The following is a 24,991-nucleotide window of genomic DNA, read 5'->3' as shown; positions in this document are numbered from 1 at the left end:
ACTCAAATCATCTGTTTAGCGAGACTGTGGAAACCACTGCAAAACAAGCCAGGTTCACCACAGTAGCTAGCTACTGGAGGTCAGATAAGATGGCAGCTTATTGAATATCCCTGTACTTACTGTAAGTCGCTCTGGATAAGAGCGTCTGCTAAAATGACTAAATGTAAATGTACTTGTAGTCTACGCATGGTAGAGATTTAACGCTAATGGTTATCTCTAATGAAGTAAATTCAGGGGGATCCCTTGTCTGTTGCACAAATTCATTTCAGTAACCTAAGCCAGGACAGATCCCCACTGATGCTAGGTATGATTTGAAATTCCCTTCCATGACAAGTTATGGCACTCCAAACAACCTTTAAAAAAAACTAAGTAAGTTATTCTTTACCGCAGCAACCCAGTCATCCCGTTGTCCCATTTTTATAGGAAATGTACAAGCAGTTTCGACTTTGGCTGAATCTAACAATGCTTACCACAGGAGAAACAGCTTACTTTTTAATACAGTTACTGGACATGACACTATTCAACACTGAGAATAGCTCAATGGGCTGGGATGGTATCTGCAAAATATAAGGTTGTAGGTTCAAATCTAGCCACACTGTTTGAGTCTGTCTTAAATTTCATTATATGTTTACTTTAACAGGATGACATCGTTTTCAAGTACCATGCGCAATTTCACCTTGATATGTCAAAAGATCATTGAATTACAGCTGTTTAAACTTTCGCAAATCGAACAATCCATGCTACAGAAGAAACGTCTTTCTTTTTTTATACAGAAACTGACCAGAATTTCCCAGCCTTGAGGGTAGCTCAATGGGTTGAAACGTTGTCCTGCAAAGTGCAATGTCACAGGTTCGAATCCAGGCACAGTTTTGGCCTGACATAATTTTGATTACTTGTTTAGTTAAACAGTCAGACATCCTTCTGAAATACCATGCGCAATTTCATGTGATTTCACCTTGAAATGTCAACCGTTTCTTAACCTTTGTCCCAAAGCTGACCAAAAACGAATACTCATATCACGCAGTCGGAGCACAGCTAGATAATCAGCCTCAGCACCCTTGGGTACCCAGCATGCAGTGTCCAAAAACGCAAAGACTTGTGGAAAATAGTTTGGTTACAAAAGCTGTGCCAGGGATTTCAGTTGTTGTGTTCGTTCAGTTAGATGTTTGTAATGTTATTGATGGTTAGTTAATAAATCTTGTTGGTCACCCTGATTGTGCTGTTGTGTAGTTTAATGTGACCAGAGAGTCGGCCGCTGACCTGTCACAGGCTATTCTCGCAATTAATTGAATATGAGCTCTACCCTAGCCCAGATGCCCACATGACTTTTGTTAGTTGTGCATTGACTGAGAGTCTGGAAAAAGATCAACTCAAGAAGAGTTTCAATTTCGAATGGAAAGTTAATAATCAGCTCTTACTAATCATAAAGTCTCAGAGGTTGGTGTGTAGCAGAGAGGCTAGAGACACTGATTTGTAACCTTATGCTCATGAGTTCAAATCCCCGTTCAGCCTAATGTTGTTGGCCAAACATGAAGTAGTTTTGCTCTCTTGTTGTTCAAGTCTCGATCTTCTACAGTGTACATGTTTATAATATTTTGCCATTTTGCGGAGGAACCCGCATCGCTGCTTCCAGCTATATTTATATGTGAGTTTGTGTGTATGTGGTGGTGTATCTGTTTACAATGTATTTGTTGTGCTATACTTTCCAATGACACACTGTGAATTAATTATTTTGCAACCTTAAGTGTGTTTTGCATAGATTCCAGATAGTCTGCCATGAAGTACACAACAGAAGTTATGGGTATGTTGGGGGAGTTGTACTACTCTGGTGTTGCTACTGCGATTTATTTCCAAAAACACTGTTTCCATCAACCGATAGTCATAAATCTGTCAAGTGAGCACAATGCAGTCTATGTAAATCGCAAGGGTTTCCATTGCGTAAATGTTCAGGTTAGTTGCGACATGAGAGGTTATGTCACATATCTACTAAATAGTTACCCAGGCTAAGCACACGATTCTTTATCATTACGAGATGTATAACTTCCTCTGCACGAGTGGTTGATATTAGACATTGTTTTTTACAATTCAATAAATCTTTATTATCTCCAGAGGGAATTTTTGGTAGGCATAAAATATATAAGAGAAACTAACTGTACATACAACCACAACAACACTATTAAAAACAAGAAATAGTAAACATCAAATTGCAAGGAGTTAAAAAAAAAAAAAAAAAAAAAAGTCAGAACACTACAAAGTGCGACCATAGGAGGTGAATGTCATGGTTGATGGCAGCTATTGCCTTAGTTGAACTTTAGGTTTTCCTAATCTCTCCCACAACCCCCGTTTGTACAGTTGGGCACCTGACCAGTTATAGGGACCAGCCAAATGACTCAATATCATCACATTATTCCACCCACATGTTGGGGTCAGTTTCGTTGATTTACTGACAAATTGCTTGAGCAAGATGTCAAATTATTTTCAGTAGGACTGAGGAGAATAAGGACAGGAATATTCACTTCAAATTTTAACAGATGTGCTCTCATCTTAACCACTCTTTCTCTGTCTCTCTCTTTGTCTCTCTTTCAGATGCTGTAAAGACTCTATTGTTCTGATTGTGTTGCAGCCCCATCAGGTATGATAAAAGCACACTTATTATCTCTGTTTGCTACTTTCACACGCACAAATGCATTTTTTACGTGCATTGTTGTGGGCCCTGGATATGAGTTTTCTGTTGGTATATGTCAGGGTTTGCTAACACTGCAGTGAATGAGGGGTTATTTCCCTGCCTGGAGGAGCAACATACTTACAGCCGCCTGTGCACCCAGCCATGTAATGAAACTTTAAAGTACAATTTACAAATGATTTATCCATCTAACCAAGTTAAGCAGAACAATGTTTTTTTAAAGGGTATCAAAACAAGTATACAAAATATTATATTGTTGAATTTTAATGTTTATGAGCTGGAACCCGTTATGAACTTATATTATATATGCAGCAATGCAAAATGAATAAAATGCTTATTTTATACTGTATACCATTTCTGTCTCTAACTCTGACATCCCTTTTTTTGTCTTTTTACTTTCCTTCTCCCTGTCTCTCTCTTTCTAAGTCACCTAAGTCTGCCTTTATAAGTGCAGCCAAGAAGGCCCGCTTGAGAACCAACCCGCCTAAAGTGCGCTTTTCTGAGCAAGTGTCCATCAGCGACCCAGACTCAGTAAGGCATCACACGGATACACAAGCACATTCTCATCTTTCCCTGACACATGTCCACACCTTCAACAGTCACTTGGCTGATCAACACCTAGTCATATTCTGGGTTCCAAAACCATTTGTAACACCTTGTGTTATTCCAGGTTTCTAAACTAACAGTTAAGATGTGTCAAATTCTGACTGTAGATTTTAAACATAATGTTAGTTGACTCAAAATTTCAGCAGCAAATTTCAGTGTCCGATGTCTCTACATTTGTCAAAGCTGTTTTTCTCCACAAAATCGGTTCTTCCCTCACTTGCCCTTTCCGGTGTTCAAATCAGGGTCCTCTGACTCACGCACGCAATGACCACCTTTTAAAAAAAAACACCGGATGACACAGGTGTTTGGGTTAGTGTTTACATTTTTTTATTGATTTAGATCAATGACAAATGTGAGGATCTCGGAGTAGAACCGCTGCTCTTTTGCGTCGAAAGGAGCCAGTTGAGGTGGTTTGGGCATCTGGTAAGGATGCCCCCTGGGCGCCTCCCTAGGGAGGTGTTCCAGGCAGGTCCAGCTGGGAGGAGGCCTGGGGGAAGACCCAGGACTAGGTGAAGAGATTATATATCCACACTGGCCTGGAAACGCCTCGGGGTCCCCCAGTCCGAGCTGGTTAATGTGGCTCTGGATAGGGAAGTTTGGGGCCCCCTGCGGGAGCTGCTCCCCCTGCGACCCGACTTCGGATAAGTGGTTGACGATGGATGGATAGATTTAGATCTATTTGTAGATCTGTTTTTCAGTTTGACATTGAAGAGTATTTGTTGTAAATCAATAAAACATGAAAAGGTCCATAGGCACTGTTAAGGGGGCGAATATCAGTGACGGCTGGTGACTCCAAAAATATGGGAGACAGGAGAAAATCCTACCCACTGCGTTATGTTATTTTATACTAGTTTGCTACTTAGGCTATCTCTACTTTCTGATGTTCAAGTTATGTTATATTCTTACGTTCAAATGTAGCCATAATCCAAATAGTAACCTAATGCAAATATATTATACAACTAAGGTAAGGTACCGCACCCAAAGTTTATCCTCATCTTTCATAAGGAACAAATATCATATTATCATATATCATAGGCCTTTTACAACACAAAGAAGATATATACATATATATATATATATATATCTGTGGAGATGGTCGTCTTGATCCTTTCCTTTGCTGCTTAATCCAAACTATGGAATGGCTATGACAACAAATAATCCACAAGTGGTTCTTCTCCAGCCCACACGCTGTGTCCATGCCTCTCTGTGACCCCCTCACTTAGGCTGCAGTTACTTGCCTCAATAGCATTCATTCTAGCTGTTACCCTAACACTCCCCCAGGGCTGCCACAACAAGCTAACACTAGCTAAATCTGTCAAATCTAAAACTGGTAATGACAATTTGCATTTATAATTTCTCTTTTCAAATATGGTACTGTATCCAGAGCCATAGAAAAAGAGAGTTGCAACACTCCCATAGACTTGAATTGTAATCAAAGAATGCAGAAGTAATGCCTGTCATGGGTCAACAAATAGTTCCAAACGTTTTGTAGTTCCAACTTTCAACCCCATTCATATTCAAATGTTCCGAAGCACGTTAGTTGGTAAATTGATCAAATTACTACATTTTTTTCATATTTCAAGACATTAGTGGACCTTTTATCAATTTAGATCCAGAGATTTTTTGTAATTAGTGTGCGTCTTTGATTTTGCGTGTGCTCAAGCACTCCTAATATTTTTTTAATATTTTCTTAAATATATTGTTTATTATCATTTGATGCTGGTAGTTCATGAAGAAAGTTACATCCTTAGTTTTTTCATTGAATATTTTGCATAATAATACATACATGTATTAATTGTTATCCAGTGAAATTAGGGATTTATATTAGCAAGGGGGTAGCACTTTTGCAAGGCACTGTATTCATGTCACATTCTCATTGGGGGCTGAGCACCCCTAAAGGTCTGATCCTAGAATCGCCCCTGCGACGCACCATATAAGCTTGAGTTTAAATACATTATTTAATGTAACATTACGTACTGTACATGCAAGTCTTAGCTAAATGACTTAAATGTATGATGCACTTTTCGATCAGTCCTCCGACACCACAACACGATACTTGCCGAGTATAACAGCGCAACAGCTCAAACACAGGCAGGGATACAGTAGCAACGCTAGTGCTAAGTAAGTATTTAACTGCTAGGCTCCATGACGCCGGGTAAGAAGGGCTCGTGAAACTGCTCACCAAAAGAACGAAGGGTCACCCACTTGTCTGGCAGATTAAGACATGTTCGAAGGAACCTAGCGAAAAATATCCTAAACTTTCCAAGACTTTAAGCTACAGTACTAATGCAGAAGGAAAGCTGATATCGCTGTGTTACCAGAACGTCATATCTATGCGTTGTTGCTAACGTGTGCTGACATCGTGCACACCCAATGAATTCAAAATGTGTAGGTCGCACATACGCGAGTGTGTGTGGAGCCCTGCCGCAGAGTGTGCATATCACTTTGGTTTTATTGGATGTTCCATCTTAGTTTTTTGGGAACACGAACTTCTCATCCAGAAGTTGCAGATTGGGTGGAATTGTGGTTATATTACGTTAAATGCGTTAAACAAAAATAACGAATTAATCCTGTAATTTAATCATAACGCGTTATTTTTCACAGCCCTAGGTATTTCATATTGCCAGCTTTAGTGAACGTTTATTGTGTAGCGTGGTTTGCATGTTTAAGATTAGCAATACTTAATTTATAATAAAGTATAGTAGTTCTTGGGGGCACCACCTCTGATTTGTGAAAGGAGCAGAGGAACCTTATTTAATAATATTGAATAATAGCACTCGTAATAATCAGTATAATCTTAAGTAGGGAATTCTATGAAAGTAGAGCAGATCATATAACTTGAGAGATAAGCGAGTATTATACACAATGATTTATTTAAGAGAATGTAGTTGTTATGGTGAACACATACCAGATAAGTTATGGGTTAGTTGGGCTAAAGCAGTACAGTAGGCCTAAATTCTAATGAGAGCGCTGCGTAGAGCACGTGTGGAGGGGGAGGGGAGAGAGAGTGAGGAAGAGGTAGAGAGGAAGAGGCTTCTATAGTAACAATGGACGATCAATGGCAACTGACCTAACGATGGTTAAATTAAACCATTTGTAAAATACAATCAAACATCAACAATTCAATCACAACATGCCAATATGTCACAAGTAAAAAATATTACAAATCGCAGTTACTTTTGTCGGTTTGAAGAACGGAGTCAATGGTTCGTTATGTCCAACGAATAGGAAACGGAATCTCTCGTCAAAGTTCCGGGCACAAAGTGAATGTGCAGGTTATGAGGTAAAGGTTAGAGAATGTAGCGAACACTACGTTTGGGGGTTTTATACTCCAAAGAACAGGGGGTTATCCGTGTGAAGGTGACCTCTCTCATTGGTCAGTTACTTCCACCTGGGCGTCATCCTGGGATCTGCCCAGAGGTGTGAAGTGGCTGATAGCTTTGAGTTCCGTTATCTTAAATGTCCATGGAATGCTTAAACTTCAGAATATAACAATACAACGTTCATAACTGGTTTTGTTAGTATGATACAATTATTTTGATACCAAGATTGACTGATTTAACTATATCTGAAGGGGAGTTATAATCAAACATCAATTAAACAACGTTGTAGGTAAATGAGAAAAACACAAATAACACATCGACTACAGTCATTGAATTAATGTCCATGAGCCATGTAGTCCTTGAAAATATGCTTGTAAATCCACAAAAGAAAGTTCTTCCTTATAATCCTTTGTCTGATACTGTGAGACCATGTGGTCTCTGTTCCTGACCCCATGCTGGGTCAGGGCTTTGAAGTTCCTGCTTCTGGGAGATAAGGACAAAGGGGGAAAGACCCTTCCCTTGTCGGGGGTAGGAGAAAGGTGTGGATGGTACCGTGCTTTGTCTGTCGACTCTCTGCTACAATTGTAAGATATTTAGCTTGTTAGGCTAGTACCAGTAACAAACGTAAGCAACACCATTACTGTACAGTAGCTAGAGTAATAGTACCATAACCAGAAGTCAACAGCGTTTAGACTGTCAAATTAGTTATAGTTATTGATGTTTGTTGGCATTCATAGGTAATATTCTCTTAATACATCTGATTACAATGAATGGTAGCAATTTCAACTAGATAAACAGGCTAGTTTGTATCTAGCAAGTTTGTTCCTTGGTTAATTCAGTCATTACAGTTCGTTAGGTACGGTACTGTAGTGCATCAATGCAAATGATCAATGACAAGGTGATAAGTTAAGCTGGACAACTGTGGATGATCACTTGGGATGGGTATCGAAATTTCTCAAAACCCGAATATCAATAAGGTCCAAGCTTATCGATACCGCTATCAAGACTAAGTAATATAATGTAACGTTGACTTATGTCTCGAGAAATAAGTAATGTTATTAAAATCAAATCACTGGTGCACAAACATACAACCTTTGACTAATAAAATGACTACATTCAATTAAATGGCCTGCCAACCGCCTTTAAACTAAACACAGAATTATTGCCTCACGCGCCACTTCGCTTCATTTATCATTTTGTTGCTAGCTACGATGGCAGAATGCACAAAACGGTCAAAGGCTTGGCTACATTTTATTAAAGCCAAAGATAAAGACGTAGCAAAGTGCAATATATGTTCTTAGTAATTTATTGTAAAGGGGGGAAAACAACTGCGATGAACAAGCACCTCAACCTTGTGCATCAGATAAAGATAAAATGCGGTAGCTACTTGGACGGTCTCTGAGTCGCAACGCAACGGTGCCAACTCCAGCTGCCTTTGTAGGACAATCCTCTGGTGAGCGCACCCCAACTTCGTAGCGAGTCTCCATCGTTGACAATAATTTGCCAATTCAGGGCTCAAGAGTGCAACTATTTCACTCGCATATGCCCCTAAAGTTTGATCTGTGCGCCAACTGCAAAGATTATTTATGAGCACAGTGTGTGTGTAAAGACAAGCCTCCCCCCTCACTGCTGATCATTCAAAATATAGTCACCGCGAGCATGGCTCTGTGGGATACTTAAAGGGGCGATTGACTTGGTTTTTGGGGTATTTCACACTGTTCCTTAAGGTCTCCGAATAGGGTATGTAACATTGGTTGGGTTGAAAATGGCCCGGGTGCTGTTCTATGCCCCCTGATAGATCCTCTGAAATGTTCCCGGGAAAAAACACTAACTTTTCTCCTTTTATGGTATGCTCATTAATATTTAGATAAGCTGCGCGCTGATTGGTTGGTTTTCAACGAGTGAAGCTGGGGAGCAAAAGCGCAACACGGCCAACAGCAGCACTCGCTGAAACACCGAAGTTGGAGACTTGAAATAAAAACGCGCAAATAAATCTATTGCGTCTACACAACACTGTTTTCAACAGATGGACAACATATCATTTGAAATGATAACATTACTTGTTTCCACTTCTGTTGTTGAAGCAAACTGGATTGACTTAGGTGGGTAGAACGTTAGGCTACAGCTTAGCAACCAAACCATATGGTAATTCTACTCGGCTTCAGCTAGCTAGCACTAGATATCTTGCTGAAAAATAACATGACAAAGATCTGGACAAACTTGCATCGTGAATTGTAGATTTACATTACACAGGTTTTTTATTTAAATGAAACACAGTCAGGAACATGAATCAACGTTAGCCCCATTGCCAATAAACTAGGCTAAATTATCACACATTCTACCTATGCTCTTGTGTTAGCAAGCTAAACTTGTTTACATGTGTTATGGAAGAATTCGTGTGGCACTGTGTAGATCTGAATAGTCAAGGGATATGGTTTCAATACAATTTATTTAGACTATACAATTACATATAATTAAACAAAGCTTTGCTGATCAGTCATTAACGAAGGAGGTGCCATCCACACAGATCGTTCGTAAGAGTGATAAAGGACAATAAGGAAAGGTCCCCCTTATATGAACAGATACCAGATGTTAATAATCAATCAATACATCGGTCACCATGATTGGTCAGCACTGGTCAATGACAGTTAAAGACAATAAACCCCCCAAGGCCACTGTCCCATGTTGATGTAGTTTCTAGTTTCAAACAGGATGTCTGACTTGGCCATCTCCTTGGCCAAAAGGTCAGGTCAGCTCTGCCCAACCCCCAGACCTAACTAAGACCCTCTGGATCTTAGTTAGGCATCTTAAAACAACACCATAAATACCTTAAGACAATCTGAGTGTCCCTTCTACAGAGTTTCACATCACAGAACCTCATTTTCTGTCTATAACAAAGGAACTTACTTTTTACCGCTTAAAGAAACATAGATATTGTAACTATGTCAAAAATTGCCATTACATTCCTTACTTTTTTTTTTTAAACAACATAAATCCGAACAGTCAATTTAAGGAAAATAAAGCAAATGTATTCCCATCAATCTAAACATACCCTTATATTTAGAACATCAGAAGCAAACACATTAATATCTTCATCTGTAAATTTGATTTCATACTGTCATTCACATTAACCTCTTCTTCCATCTGCAGTTGGCTATAGGCAATCTTCTTTCAGGCAGTGTAGTCTAGTCGAACCAATTGCAAACGACGATCAAATTGCTCACAGCAACTTTCAACGACACCGCACTTTGCGTACAGCTCGGAAGTTTCCTTGGTACTACGCAGAACGTGCATCCTCTCCTTCCGTCTCCAGGCAAGGCACACACTTACAATGGCTAGCGTGCATCAACGTTGCTCTCCCCTAGATCTTAACCGCCAAATTAGTCGTCAGGAGAATCTGGTATGGCACCAGGACTTGCGTTTCAGGTCCTTCACCACAATCCAGTCCCCTGGTATCAAATTATGCAGCGGTCCAGTCACCAGATGATGTAAACTGTAAAAAATAATAATTAAATTAACGAACTTTCTCTATATTTCGGAATTACAGGAAAAACAGATAGAAAGACAATGGCAAACTGTAAATTTATAATTTTACATAAGAATTAAAGCCAAATGTTGTTACTTAAAAATACACTAAAATGTCTGTTCTTTACAAATATTATTTACATTTTCACAAAAAAATTCCGTTAAACATAACTTCACTTTATCAAAACTAGATATTTTAACATAGACATAATAGACATAAAAACCTTGAATTGTGTACTGAGCTCGGGTAGTTGATGTCATGCAATCCCAGCATGCACCAGTCAATATCAAAGACTACAAAAGCCTTTTTGGGGCTATATCTCGTTGTTTATGATCATTGACCAGTGCACTTATAGTAAAGCTCTCTCCTGGAAGTCGCTTTTGATAAAAGTGTCTGCTAAATGAATAAATGTAAAGACGCCAGAGTAGGACGAAGGAAAGTTGATTAGATAGTTGTGTAGCGGCAACGCTCCTGTTACCCAGAATCCCCCGTGGCAAGCTGAAAAGCTACAGTTAGAGTTAGATTTAAAGGTTTAGACTTAGTTAGATAAGCATTGTTTGGAGTTTTGTTGTTGTGTTCGTTCTGTTTTGATGTGTAATGTGTTGGTCTGTAGTTTGGAAACATTAAGTGTTCACCCCAAATATGAATGTTGTCCAGCTAGATCCCTATCTAACCTGTCATTTAAATCTCTTTTAGACGAGATATAATGCTCTCCAAATCATACAGCTAGCCGGCGCTACAGGTGTAATCTGGATCGCCGGTATTGGCCGGGTTTCCCAGCTTCGTTAAGAAACTCTTACCCCTTAACGTTCTCAGAGCATTCTATGAGCGTTCTAGAGCGCTCTTAGAATGCTTCTAAGAAGCTCTTAGCGTTGAGAGCTTCTTAACTAATCTAGGAAACCCGGCCAAGCATTGTGTCTGTAGTATTTGGATACTTATTAAAACATCTGAATACTGTGTGTTGGGCACATGAGTTGCTTTGATTAAACATGTTAAATCATTATAACTTTATAAGGCTCTATTCGTTTTTTTTATTTATTGAAAATGCCGTTTTTTAGAGAGAAGTAATATTAATAAAAGTTATTCTTACCGGCAAAGAACAGCCTGTAATGTCACATTACAGATATATCTCGTACATTTGGTACTGGAAAATTACAATTATTTTATGGTTAATTGATGTTAATGAAAAACAATTTTTTAACCGTAATTTAATGGGTGTAATCTGGCGTCCCAGCTGCCAGATTGTTCCTGTTTTTTCACACTGTTTTTTTTACAGTGTAGGCTACATAACAAATTTGCATCTCCCTAAAGCATGACTGGACAGTTCAGAAATGGTCAAATGTGTGTTCAAACCCATAGTCTTTTTCACAGATCACATCCTTAGGATGTAAGCTTTCAGAAAATACATGGTTTCGGTGGTTTAATCAGTTTTCCTAAATGGCACAGCCCAAAATATTATCAGCCATATACTCCATTTACAAATATCAAATTTATTATGCATGAGCAACATACTAATATGGAGAGAAGGACGTGTCTCTTGTCTCATTAGATAACATCCTGAGGGTATAAGCTTTCAGAGGATATATGGTTTTAATGGTTGAATCAGTTTAGCCTTTATGTTACAGACTAACATGTAGCAATGAATTTCTGCGAATTGCCAAAATTACAAGTTGAGCAACCTTGTTAAATTTGGAAGGCAATAGGGGTTATGCGGAGCGCTCAGCGTTCAAACCGGAAAACAGATGTAATCGTTTCCGCTTCTCACTTCTGTACACATCTGCAGTGCTAGGTGATCCAAATAACTTATTTTGAGGGAAAGTTCAAGGATTTTATAAGTTGTATTACTCTCTACATTAGGTTAAGTGTAACAGGAATAAACTGATGAGTTCATATAACGTTATAATGGCCTAACATTTGACCGTTTCCCAGGAGGTAGCACTAACGCTAGCTCTATTAACAACAACGTTACAGTAGGCTACATAGCTACACAACTAGTACTAAGTTATCAATGACATATATGAATTCAGCAAATTAATTTAAGAAGCACATTTTAATTTAGTGTCATATCAATATCATTATTCTGGTTTCTATAGCTAGGACCTACCGTTCGTAGAAGGAATTACATTAAAGTTAGCAGGTGTATAAGATTACGCTACCGACAAAATTGACCTATAAATAAATACTGTCACACTGGTGGTTTTTGCAGTTGATTGCCAAACACTGCATTCTTTGAGTCCACTTGGACTTCTACAGGTACAGTCTTCGTTTGACTGTTTTAACCGTCTGCGAGCAAAAAAAAAAAGGCTAAACTACTGATAGCATACAAGTCTAAACTAACTATCTTACTGTCATGACACAATCGCTATATCTGGGGCCATTAGCAAAAGCTACATAATACCTTCATAATTATGAATAAAGGAGGAGGCGTAAAACGTAAATACTTTGCCTAACAGGGAAGGCCTACTCGGGGCTCTGGAAGTCCGTTTGGCAATCCTGTGTACATGGGAAATTGTAATTAAGTGTAGCTCCTTTAAACACCGGCTATAGTAGGTGGCCTTTACTATGCTGTATTTACCTCAAAAGCGGCCGGCCGGAAGTAGTTACATCTGTTTTGTAGAACCCGGAAGACTGTTGCGCATATCCCCTATTCTGAAATAAAGGGTTTTTCTTTCTTCTATTTTTTCCAGTCGTTAGAAAAACTAGCATGTTAGCTAAGGTTAACTCCAGATTAGCTCACAGTTGTTATGGCAATAAAAAAACACCAGCAATGTCTTTTGTAGCTACTAGGAAAAAACATCCTTGTCATCTCTTTCTGCCTGAAAAAGACGCCTAGGTCTGAACACGGCCAAAAGCATACATATTTCAGAGCCAGATTAAGAAATCAACAAATGCTGTTCCACTTGTAATGGGTAAATAAAGTATGCTATTGCCTAGTGCTAGATGTAGGTAAAAAGCTTGCTTATCTAGCTAGCTAGCTATAATCATACTGTTTGCAGAAGGATCTTTGTGACTTAGCTAATGCTATTATAGTCAGAGAATGTCTCATAAGGGTGCTTTGGCCACTGAAGGGAAAACTTGGGCAACTCTGACTTACTTTCTGCGTGCGTCATGCTGTTTTTCTAGAAAACGTGGAGTGGAATTCTATTGCTATGGGTATTCTCCCTACTGATAAAGTGGAACGGATTTGATTGTGAAGCAATGGAAAGATCGCTGGACTAGTAAACCAGGGGCCTGTTTCATAAAGGCCGCTCAAAAAAGCTAGACTTAAAATCCTAAACCAGACGTGAATAAGTTTAATTAGTCATGCGGGGCTTAAGCGGTTCCATTAAGGCCAATTTCAGCTCACGTAGTCCTACTAATGCAAGTCAGATTTAAGCAGTCAAGCTAATTGCACGTGCACCCTATTCTTAAGCATTATGCCGAGTGTAGGGAAAAAGTTGAGGAAGAGACTTATTTTGCGACTAGACTTATCGAATGGAAATATATATATCTATCGTGATAATTTTGTACCCATATTGCCCAGCTCTAAGTCGGGGGGAACGACAGGCGTGTCCTCAGCGTAGTAGTGGTAGACAGAAGCCATGGGAGGTGATGATTCGTCCTAGCTAGGTGGTGTACAGGGAGAAGAGGAGGGGTACAAGGACAGAGCCCTGTGGGACACCAGTGGAGAGCTGGCGGGGGTCCGACACTTTGCCTCCCCAGGAGACTTGGTAGGATCTTCCCGACAGGTAGGATGAGATCCACTGAAGTGCAATGCCAGTGATGCCCATCTCAGAAAGTCTGGCGGGCATAAAAATAATCTTTTGTTCTAGAATCCTTTTTCAAACCTTTTTTACCCAAGAAGGCATTAAGGTAGAAATAAAAGAAGAAATAGTCAACTTTTTCTTTAATGGTTTGTATGACTTCTATGAATTCTCTGAATGAACATGTCATCTTCTGTGTAAATGACAAAGGCACACCAGTCACACCCAGACGTCAACATTTGTCCCTGGACGTACCAGTAATAAGGATGGGATTACCTCAGTGTATCTGTACCCTCCTTTATCATAACATAAGGGCAGTCAACATAGCTACTTACATTTGGGCATTTAATTCGTAACAGGCCAAACACTGGCTTCCCCTCAGGATCGTACAGAATCCCATCAGGTGTTGACCCCATCCATGGTGCCTCAGGGTGGATCAGGAACCCACATGGGTAGTGGTTGACCTCCTTTACCTTAAAGTACTCCTTTACTGCTATAGGCTCCAAGGCAAGACCCCGCCGCATGTCAACAGTCTGATGGCAAGATCCCAGAAGCCTTTTTGCAAGGTTTTCAGCAGAGCTTTCCCCCCTTGGTGTGGCAAACTTCTTTGAATTTGGTAGAAGCAGGGGTTAAAGTGAAAACAATTCCTGAGCCGGAACTTTACTAAGAAATTGTGTATGACAAGTCATGTTCCGCAATAAATGTGCAAATGTATTTTTAAGTCCCACACGGTCAGTCATAGACAATGGTGTGTCAGCTGTAACAGTTGCTCCCGGCAATGTTCTGGTAAGTTTGAGTGCTCTATGACATGACGAGCAAGCACTTTCTTAGCGCAGCTGGCATATAGTTGCTTCCTCGAGCAAAACGTGCAGAAACAAGTACCAGGCTCTCTTAGTTTCTTGCACCAACTGCCAAAAGGCTTGCCGTCTCTACCTTCTTCCATCCACGCCGAGCGCCATTCATTTTTGAGTCATTTATCTATGGGTAGGACCAGTAGCGGAGATAGCGTGGATGCATGGGTGCGGCCGCACCAGGGCCCCATGCCAGTCAGGGGGCCCCCCAAATGCCACCGATCTTGCGTCACTTTCTGAGAAAGGGGCCCTATCTAGGTGATACAATGCAGATAATTAGCTGAAAGAAGTCAACTGCTGCTGTAGATCTCGCACTACCACATTTCGTGAATCCAGCTCTTCTTATAAAACGTAACAGTCACTTAACTCATGGTTACAATGGTAAACCAGCAAAATAATAACAATTACCTGGCAACAAAATGCTACATTGTCAGCAGACACAAAAAAAATCTAAATTCATGAAGTTGTTGAAAATTTTTACTTGAATGGCAAACTGTTTTCTTTGTTCGTCAATACAAACATTTCTTTGCATTTTATTTGACACATAGGCTTACTTGGCTCAACAAGTGACACATTATAACATGTGCATTCATCAGATATTAAAAAAATGTTTAGGACCGTTTTAATTTTAAAATGAGGGGGGGGCGTCCACTGCAAACACGTATGATATTATCATGTAGGTTAGTGCATGACATGTGCACCAGCAGATACTATTTCAAAAGAAATTCCTGCATTAAAATAATGTATCATGAGTTTGTATGATTTGGTCATGTATTATCACACTAGCATTTAATTATCACGTCAAACAATTACACTGCACTAAACTTTAAGTGTAAATGTGAAAATAACAAAACCAGTCAGTATGATGACTTGAGCGAATATCATTCACGTCTTACTAAAACAGCGGCCACGCGAAAGGGAATAAGGAAACTGTTTCCTCTATTAACCAATGTAGGTCACGTGAAAAAAGGATCCAAAGACTCGTAGAAAGACCGAGTCGGGAAATGAACGAATCGTTCGTATCCTCTAGCTACAGAGCCTACGCAGGTCACGTGAAAAATGATCCAAAGACTTGTAGAAAGACCGAGTCGGGAAATTAACGAATCACTCGTTGAGGACTCGTTACTCCCGAGTCCTTATAAGGATTCGTTCAAAATGAACGAATCGTTCACGAACGACACATCACTACTGAACAGTCCAGAAGCATCAGAACGGAAGTCCGTGGCAAATAGCCAATTATAATTTCCAAATTTCATCTTATTTTTATATTTTGATTTTCCTTGCCTTTAAAAAACAGAAAAGGAGAAACCTCCTCTGCCTCTATGGAACAGCCTCCACTGATGAATATACAGGTTTCCCGCAGCACTTTGCAGTTAAGGCGGCCACCTAAGCAACACACGCCTGCCGCCTTAACTACGTTGAAAAAAACAAAACAAACGTGACCAACGCCAGTCTCCCTTCTCTGCAGAACGCATTAAAACAAGTTTTTTTTTCTTTTAATTTTTTTAATAAATGAACGATATCCCCCATGTTACTCTGTCCCGTTTTCTCCCTTTCATTCTAAAACGTGACCAACGCCATTCTCCCTTTTCTGCAGAACAAATAAAAAAGAAAATTGGGGGAAAAATATTTTTTGCGCCATCCCCCCGGCAGTGGGGGGGCCCCGGTCTGTCGGTAAACCACACCCTACCACCTTAACAAACACATTTTCTGCGGGAACCCCTGATATCCATATGTCTAATGTAAGTGATCCAGGAATGACCATTCTGGCTGTCAAGTAGGGCTGAACGATTTCAGAAAATAAGCTCATTGCGATTAATTTGACTAATATTGCAATTTTACATGCAATTATTATATGATTTATTATTAATAAATATAGATAAATACTACTGATCTCCAGTTAGTGTGTTGCACTTTCTACTGTTTTGGAAAAATAACTTCATCACGCATCTCAAGGTTAAATCTTAAAATTAAAATAAACACTGTCTGAACATTTCTGATCCAGTCAGTAGCCTAACAGAAACCGTACGGCACTGATAGCCATAATGATCCTACTATATGTGTATCACCGAGGGGCATCATATCTCTCATGATGAACGCTGTTACTGCTTGAGTAATTTCGTACATGAATATGGAGTTAAACTTTGAAACATTTCGATCAGTGATCCTGTTGGGTGTTATTTGACTTATTTGACACACTGGTGTTCAGCATTTTAGCTATGCATTGTACATGGCTTTGTGGTGTTTTTTTAGGGCCGAATTAGGTTGGTAATGTTGCCCTGTGAGGTAGCAATGTTAGCTTGACACTGCGCAGCATCTTTCTTACAGGCAAAAATGGCAAAGTGTGTCAGGTTCTGTCAAGCCTGAGGCCATCGTACATGTCAAGGTAAAGTGTAGCGTGCAAAGTTGATCATTCGTCTGCAAACTGCGTGACTCTCGCGATTACAAAATCTTGTTTTGTCTCATTGCGAGATTATCGCAAATGCAATTAATCGTTCATCCCCTTGTCAGTTATATGGTTAGTTAACATTCACATTCACATTAACACACATTAACATTCACGCTTTTTGGCGATCCATGCACAATTGTACAGTTTCTGTATGTGCATTTTATATTTGTATATTTCTTTGGACACAGTTCCAGAACAAGTTAGCCAATTGGTTTGCTAAGAGTATTCATGCAGATGTAGCAACCTCTAAAATATATGGGTTTGTGTGAGTGGTGAATTGTACTCTTGTCTTGGCCTCCTCTGACTGTCTTTATTACATGTTGAAACTGACCTGTTATATGACTAGTTCTACACAGGCACTCTCAGACATAATGATAAACAGCAGGCAAGGAAGAAGGAGGAAGAGAAGATGGAGAAAGATTCTGATATCTCCTTTTGTTTCTATCATCCTCTGGCCAAACCTGGTCCTTGAGAGCCGCAGTTCTGCATGTTTCAGATGTTTCCCTGCTCCAGCTCACCTGATTCAAATGTATGATGTGTGCTGGAGCAGGGAAACATCTAAAACATGCAGGACTGTGGCTCTCGAGGACCAGAGTTGGCCACCCCTAGATGGTTCCTTAATTGATTGAGCATGAGAACATTTACACAGACTTCAGGGTTCTCATAGACTTTTATTGTGTTAGAAAGAGTTGTGTGTGTGTGTGTGTGTGTGTGTGAAGAAAGGGTTTTGTGTATGTGGATCATTTGTCTCCTTTCATCTTTAGTCTCAATCTCTCTCTGTGTCTGCTAAATCCCAGGGCTGCCAACTTTTGCAAAAACCTTGGAGTGAGATTTGGTATTTGGTCCCCCCCCCCGGCCCACTTTTTTTGTATACCAAACAGGGCCGGATGCAGCCTGCTTTAACTGGGGGTGCAGTGAACTTTTCTGGGGGGTATCATAATTACAGAATGGGATCGTAGGCTATTATTTTTATATTGCTACATTTTTTGAGACTGCTAACGATCTGAGTGTTAATCAGGCACGGAGCCAGACTTTGTAAACGTTTGGGGCTTAGCCCAAACCTAGGACGTATGGGTTCGATCTGATGCATGATAGGGACTTCCACACGTAATGCGAGCGCACATAGCACGCAAGCAAAACATTTTAGTAGGTTACAGTACTGTCTTCAATGCCTGGCTAAACTTAATTATGTCTTCTAAATCTGGTTGTTCCCTTCCTTGATTGTGATTGGCTATATTGCATTACATGCCGTTGTAAAATCCAGCATAACCTCACAGGTTGTCTCATAACATTCTTTAACATTCCATATTACTGCGCATCGAATATTTCATTTGAAAAAGACGGCAAATATGTCCATCTGGCTGTTGTGTGGCAACGATTTATGTAGGAACTATACTTTGTAGTAGCGGAAGAATTACGGTTTATTATTAAACTATTTTGTTTCTAATTGTTTTTATTGATGAAACCATATCAAATATTTGTAGTAACAGTTTTAGAAAAGCAATAAGCCCTTATTGCTTAATTATTACATGGCTGTTCTTAATGCTGTAGAATGCTCCGTTCACTTGAATGGGGCTTCCCAACGTTCTGCGGTGAAAAATGTTCTCACATTTGACCGTTGCTATGCATATTTGACTGCTGTCAAGGGAAGTGGCCTTTTTGCCTCGGATTCACGTATTTCGTAGCACTCCACGAGTAGTCCTGTAACTTTTCAACCCCAGCGTACTCTGTTGCTTAGCGACGTCAGCTGATTTGAAGCCTACAGAATGTTCAAAGTCTATGAAGTTCAACGTCTTTGGCGAACTATTTCTCTGCTGATCAACAATACGAATGGTAATAAATACATTGTAAAAAGACACACAGTATTAAGTTATTTTTGTTGGCAAGTAGCCGTGTAATAAGCGGGATAATGCCGGTCATTATCGGGAAAATAAGCCCCGACAGGGGCTTATGTTACCAATAATGACCAGCGTTCTATACATTATCTACGGTGGCCGACATGTGCAAACGCGCTGCAAACTAAGAAAACACATGAATAGACAAAACACAAGCAAATTAAGAAAACATCTTCATTAATTTGACAACACATGTGCAGCATTCAGCAAACACGCTGCAAATACACACAACACAACCAAATACACAGACACGCTGCAAATACGCGTTGCAAAAACGAAAGCACGCAAACCAAAAATGAAGTTTCCAGGCCTCTAGGGGGAGAGCCAAGTGGAACATCTTGATTTTCGGCCCCATGGACCGAGAGAGCATATAAAAGGTTTGGACCAACATGGAAGTAAGTCTTTTGAAAAACTGTCAAAGAGGAGGGGCACATGTAAAAATGAATACTAATCTTTTTATGTTGCCTCTTTACTTCGATTTTGGTCCTATTCAAAACAAACTTCTCATTTGCCCTCTCTGGTTCGAAAATCACGTTCTTCTACTTAGCGCTCCCACTGGCCTGGAGCACTTCCGTTGTGTTATCTGGATGCAGCATTTTTCTGTTTGCATTTGTTTTCAGGGTTTCCGTGTTTTCCTTTTTGCAGCGCGTTTCTATATTTGCAGCGTGTTCATGTATTTGGTTGTGTTGTGTGTATTTGCAGCGCGTTTCTATATTTGCAGCGCGTTTGCTGAATGCTGCGCATGTGTGGTCAAATACATGTTTTCTTAATTTGCTAGTGTATTGTCAATTTGCTTGTACTTTGTCTATTTGTAGCGTGTTTGCACATGTCGACCACCGTAATTATCCCCTTTCCCCATTTCCGGCGCTTTCAAACAATCAGTGAAGTGTGGATAGCAACAGCAGCTAGCTTGCTCTAGCAAACTGCTTTTGAATTAGCCATGTCCCCCTAAATTCATATATTATTTATTTATTATTTACGTTTTGGGGGATTATTTACTTATTTACGTTTTGGGGGGCTTATTTTCAGTTAGCAGACGGTACTATTTGAATCGCAATTCCATCTGAAATACTGCCAGTGACAACGTTGTTACAGTAGATTTTTTCAAGGGGGCTTCTTGTTTCAAAGGGTGTTCTTAACGAATTATGCCATATGAGTAGGCTAAATGCTTGAAAATATCACTAGATGGGAAAACGGACCCACCTGCAACCGACGCAAGCAAGCACACCCTACAATTTCCCCAGAAATTGTACCCTCTCTAGTTAAATTATGACAGACAAAAATGTCAGTATGTGATACATTGTAATCAGTGGCGGCTGCTGGTCTTTCAAAGAGGGGAAGCTCATTTTCGGCCTACATCCAATTTTTTATTTTTTTATTTGCCTAGTTCACTGGGTAGTTCACCCCTACGACAACCCTAGCCTACTGAATGAATTAATGAACAAACGATACAAACAAAACTAACGATTTAACAAAACAATATTAATCAAGGAGGAAATGTGGAAATTGGGTTTAACTGAAACAAGGAACGTGGTGTATAATTGTATGAAATGTATGATGAAAATTGGTTAGCAATTTTGCCAAGCAAATACCAAAAAATAGGTTGCTGCAGTTTGTCTTTCAACTACAGTTGCAAGATCCCAATGGGACTGAGCTTGAATAGCTTCGGTGACTTTTTGTAGTACAAAATTACTGTCAATCAAAAGGAGATACAGTCTTTCGACAGACCCTCCAATCATCACGTGGAAGCCCAGCGTCCAGGCCAGCCCACTCCTCCATTCATCCCCAGAGACGCTGAGCATCCGAGGCGGGACATAATCTCAGCAGTAAACTACATTGGAACATGCAGTCTAGCGTGCACACACACAGCCCAGCGAACACATATTTACAAACAACTCGATTGAGCAATTTAATTATCAGGCTGTGGCCGCCTACTGAAAAGAACATAGGCGAGATAATCAGTGTGGGACTGATTACTACTTCAGTAAGTCGTCTACTTTTTTTACGGCAAAGTCACAAATCAAATCGTTGAAGTCAATTTGGCGAATCAGGCGAAGCCATTGTTGTCTTGCATGCTTTGATACCGGCAACGACACGTGACGCTAAGAGAACGTGGACTAGTGGCCGGGGCCCCCAGCAGCCCCTAGTGCCCATTGCACCGACGCGGTCCTGGACAGGGCTAGACATGGGGACAGGCTTGTGATGGGAGTCAGAATTAATAGCAGACCATGAACTGTTTAATCATGTCTCCTGCTCTCTTGTGATCAGGGACTGCTTGTAAGGATTGATTGTTTGAGAATTGCGTATCATTGTATACTACTCTATTTTGCTGCCTAGCAGGCTATGAGGGAGAAAGAGAGACGATGAAGAGTGAAAAAGAGGGAAAAGCTCTGTATGATTCTTTGATATCCTTTTATTGATCAATCCCCCTGTTGTACACAAAAGAAAGTACCATATTTTTGGAAAATAAGCTGCATTTTCTATAAAACCGCACCCCACCAGGATGGGAGCTTTTGTGTGTGTAAACCGCACTGGAATATATGCCGCACTTGATACGGGAACAATGATACCAAGCAATGTACGAGTATAGGTAATCTTACAGCATGCCGTTATGTAACACACCTCGAAAACGAAAGTAAGAAATAACAATAACTAATATCTACCTTTAGATGCACGAGTTCTAAATATTTCCACCGGTCCCCAAAGCGCAAGTTATTTTTCCGAAACGGTAGCTAGCTAGCTTTAGTTAGCTTCCGGGCTAAATTAGCTAGCATAATAGCTAGCAAAAAGTGTTTATACTGTTGTTTTGTTATAAAAACGTGCTATTAGCCGCAACAAAATATAAGCCTCACTTCAACAAGAAAAATGTAAAATCTGGGTTTAAACCAGTGGGCTGTACATATAATAACTTAAATTATATTTAGATGAGTGAGATTAGTATTTATATCATAAATTGAACCCAATTGTACTAAGACTGCTCACTAAGAGGGTGCATGCCAAAATTGAATAGTTGCTCTTTTGAAGTCGACACAATGTAGTCACTTGAGGCTCCTGAAGCAGAGTTTCGTTTTCTATTCAGTTTCTCCCTGCAGGTTCAATCTGGGTATTTGGTCTGTGGTCTGTGGGGGAAACGTTAGCCTCTCAACTGCTTTTAGATGGAGTCTACTGTACTTCGCTCTGTATGTCCCCCAAGCATACCATTTACCCTGATCTCTCTCTCTCCCAGACAATGCTTAAGGACGACTCATTGCTCCTCATACCAAATGTGTTGAAGGTGTTTCTGGAGAATGGACAGATTAAGTCCTTCACATTTGACAGCAGGACCACCGTCAGGGTAAGGACACAATGGGTGTGTTTGCATGTTGTTATAATTGTGTCTGTTTGTATGTATGCTTGTGTATAAGTGTTTGCATTAAAGTGTGTCACACAATATTCTTATTTATGTATTAAAATATTGAGCAGCTAAATGGTTGAAAACCATGTATGTTTTGGAAGTGTCTGCAGTGCATGAGCAATAAGAAGATAGAACACAGCCATTAGTGGGCCTGTGTGCCAGCTTCTAAAAGGCATATGACATATCTTAAAGGCCATATGACAGGTACATTTTTCCAATGAATTAGCGCTATTTGCTTGTTGGTAATAAACATTTAACCATGTTATCCATTGTATATGATGTTGTTGGGTGTCACAAAACGCAATATAATATGAAAAAGTAGCTACTTTTTGCAATGATTTCCCCCCCCCACAATGCATTGCATGATGTCACGTTGGGGAGACAATAGACCAAAGTCTGCTTTGAGACTATTGAAATCGATTAGAAAAGGCACTTGGCTAGTACCAGAGAATGTCTAATTTGGGCTCTGCTAGTACCATCAAAACGTGGGACATCTAATTGGAAAGGTGTTTACAACGTAGGGGAAAATATTTAATTTGGGATGATCTTGGGGGGATTTTACAGGTGGGACTGGCAAGTTAGGCCATAGCTAGCATGATGTCTTCTAGATCTAGATAGAGCTACGTTTACTGGTAGTACTAGTCTACTTATCTGAACCACAACGATATGATTGTCCGGGACAAGTGGATTTGTAGGGCAAGTGGAAGAGAATGTACTTGCCCCACTGGACAAGTTAAAACTCAAACAAATTAAAATGGCATGTTACTTGCACTGGCCAGCTTGCAAATACTGAGGATAGCCTACCGAAGTTGAGTTGGCCAATGTCGTTAGCGATGCTAGCTAACGTTAGTTTGCTAGCTGTATATAACATTTCACTGGGTCTTGCAGCTGTTTGATTGACTGAAATTATTAAAAAATGTTATGTTCTACTACTAACCATTTGCCTACTTTAGCAAGTCACAGTATTTCCAAGCAAATAGCTTTCTAATTTCTAATCTGTGGGAAACACTGCTATTGTAATTGTTGGTTGGGTTCCTCCGGTAGGAGGGAACCTATTGTTTTTGAGTTATGAGTCATTTACATTTAGCAGACGCTCTTATCCAGAGCGACTTACAGTAAGTACAGGGACATTCCCCCTGAGGCAAGTAGGGTGAAGTGCCTTGCCCAAGGACACAACATCATGTGGCACGGCGGGGAATCGATCCGGCAACCTTCTGATTACTAGACCGCTCAGCCATCTGACTCCACGTTTTTGTTAGTATTCGTTTTATTATGATTCTTAATAGCCTATAACCTATTGGAATTGTTGGTATTATTATCGGCGAGCACAACCATTGTTCTCTCACATATATATTTATTAGGGTTCCTCCGGTAGTGCTATATAGCGCAAAGAGGAACAGGTGGTCAACCTACTGACACACGCGCGAATTGGCGAGACGCACACACATCCTTTCTGGAAATGGTGTGCTGACCAAGCCCCACCCTGACCCTCATTTCGCTTCCAATCGCAGCTCGCCGTTACGAATATAAATTATTTTTTGGCGGCCATTGTTGTTTTCAACTCGAACACCTGAAAGCCGTGTTGGAGGCAGTCACGTTCGGTAAGTCCTATTTTTACACATTTTAAGCTAGAATCAATGATTGGGTTTGTGAAAGTACACTACTCTTGAATTATGGTGAAGGTATGAGCACTTTGAGACCTTTAGATTGTGAGTTTGAAGTGACGGAAAACTGAACTTGAAAAGTAGCTGGCTTTTTCCCTCTATGTAATTACTGAATCATGTAGCATCTCGGCGAATTCATCAAAAAGGTAGTGGAGGGCAGCTTTTAGGAGAACAAGCAATTCCCCACAGACCTGTCGGCTCAGAGATTTGATTTGGGTCGAGAAAGTCTTTGTTCTTTTTTGAGGATATTGATGAAAAAGGACAAACCAGCATTTTGTACTTTGATGAAAGTCGAAATGTTTTATCCTTTCCATGTCCCAGCATAGCCTGGTCCTAACCAGACCCTCGTACATTTCATTTGTACAGAGGGTCTGGGATCGCTCCATTGACAAACGTTAACTTCCTTGAAGGCGGGTCCTCTGTTTAAAACTATTGGATCTGCCCAGAGCCACTCTGATTTGCCATAACCAATCGCAAGCATTCGCCTTAGCCAACTCCTTCACCACTACTGTAACGGAGCTAGCTGCCGTAGCTGGAAAATCAAACTTTTCCCGAACCCCGTGGGGAGGAGGGCCACAACATCATGGCCACCAACAAACTCAGCAAGGAATGTTCTTGCTCCGGCTTTAACCTATGGATATTCGGCAGCGTTGCCACAACCGCAGAATAGTTTTGCTCGCATCTTTCTCCGCCGCCATTACTGAACTACTCAAACTAGTGCACAACATCAATGTCATCGTTCTCAGCCACTCCCTTTGTTCGCTGATTGGACCTACAAAATATTTGTTTCTGGAAACCGACTTCAGAGCTGAGCTCCCAGACCTAGTACAGAAGCAAAATCCAAATTGAGCGGAAGT

At 40.3% G+C, this 24,991-nt stretch overlaps 1 protein-coding gene across 1 annotated transcript in view; it reads left to right on the top strand.

Moving 5' to 3' along the window:
- frmpd3 (FERM and PDZ domain containing 3) overlaps positions 1 to 24,991 on the top strand; it is a 272,066-nt gene that overhangs the window by 169,336 nt on the left and 77,739 nt on the right. The window contains exons 5-7 of the mRNA XM_047017778.1: positions 2,587 to 2,632; positions 3,110 to 3,214; positions 22,303 to 22,410. Of these exons, the coding sequence (XP_046873734.1) occupies positions 2,587 to 2,632; positions 3,110 to 3,214; positions 22,303 to 22,410 (259 nt within the window). The remainder of the gene's footprint in view (positions 1 to 2,586; positions 2,633 to 3,109; positions 3,215 to 22,302; positions 22,411 to 24,991) is intronic.

The sequence above is a fragment of the Hypomesus transpacificus genome, unplaced genomic scaffold, assembly GCF_021917145.1.
Source record: "Hypomesus transpacificus isolate Combined female unplaced genomic scaffold, fHypTra1 scaffold_64, whole genome shotgun sequence".
NCBI lineage: Eukaryota > Metazoa > Chordata > Actinopteri > Osmeriformes > Osmeridae > Hypomesus > Hypomesus transpacificus.
This window is presented reverse-complemented; position numbering and strand designations above follow the sequence as displayed.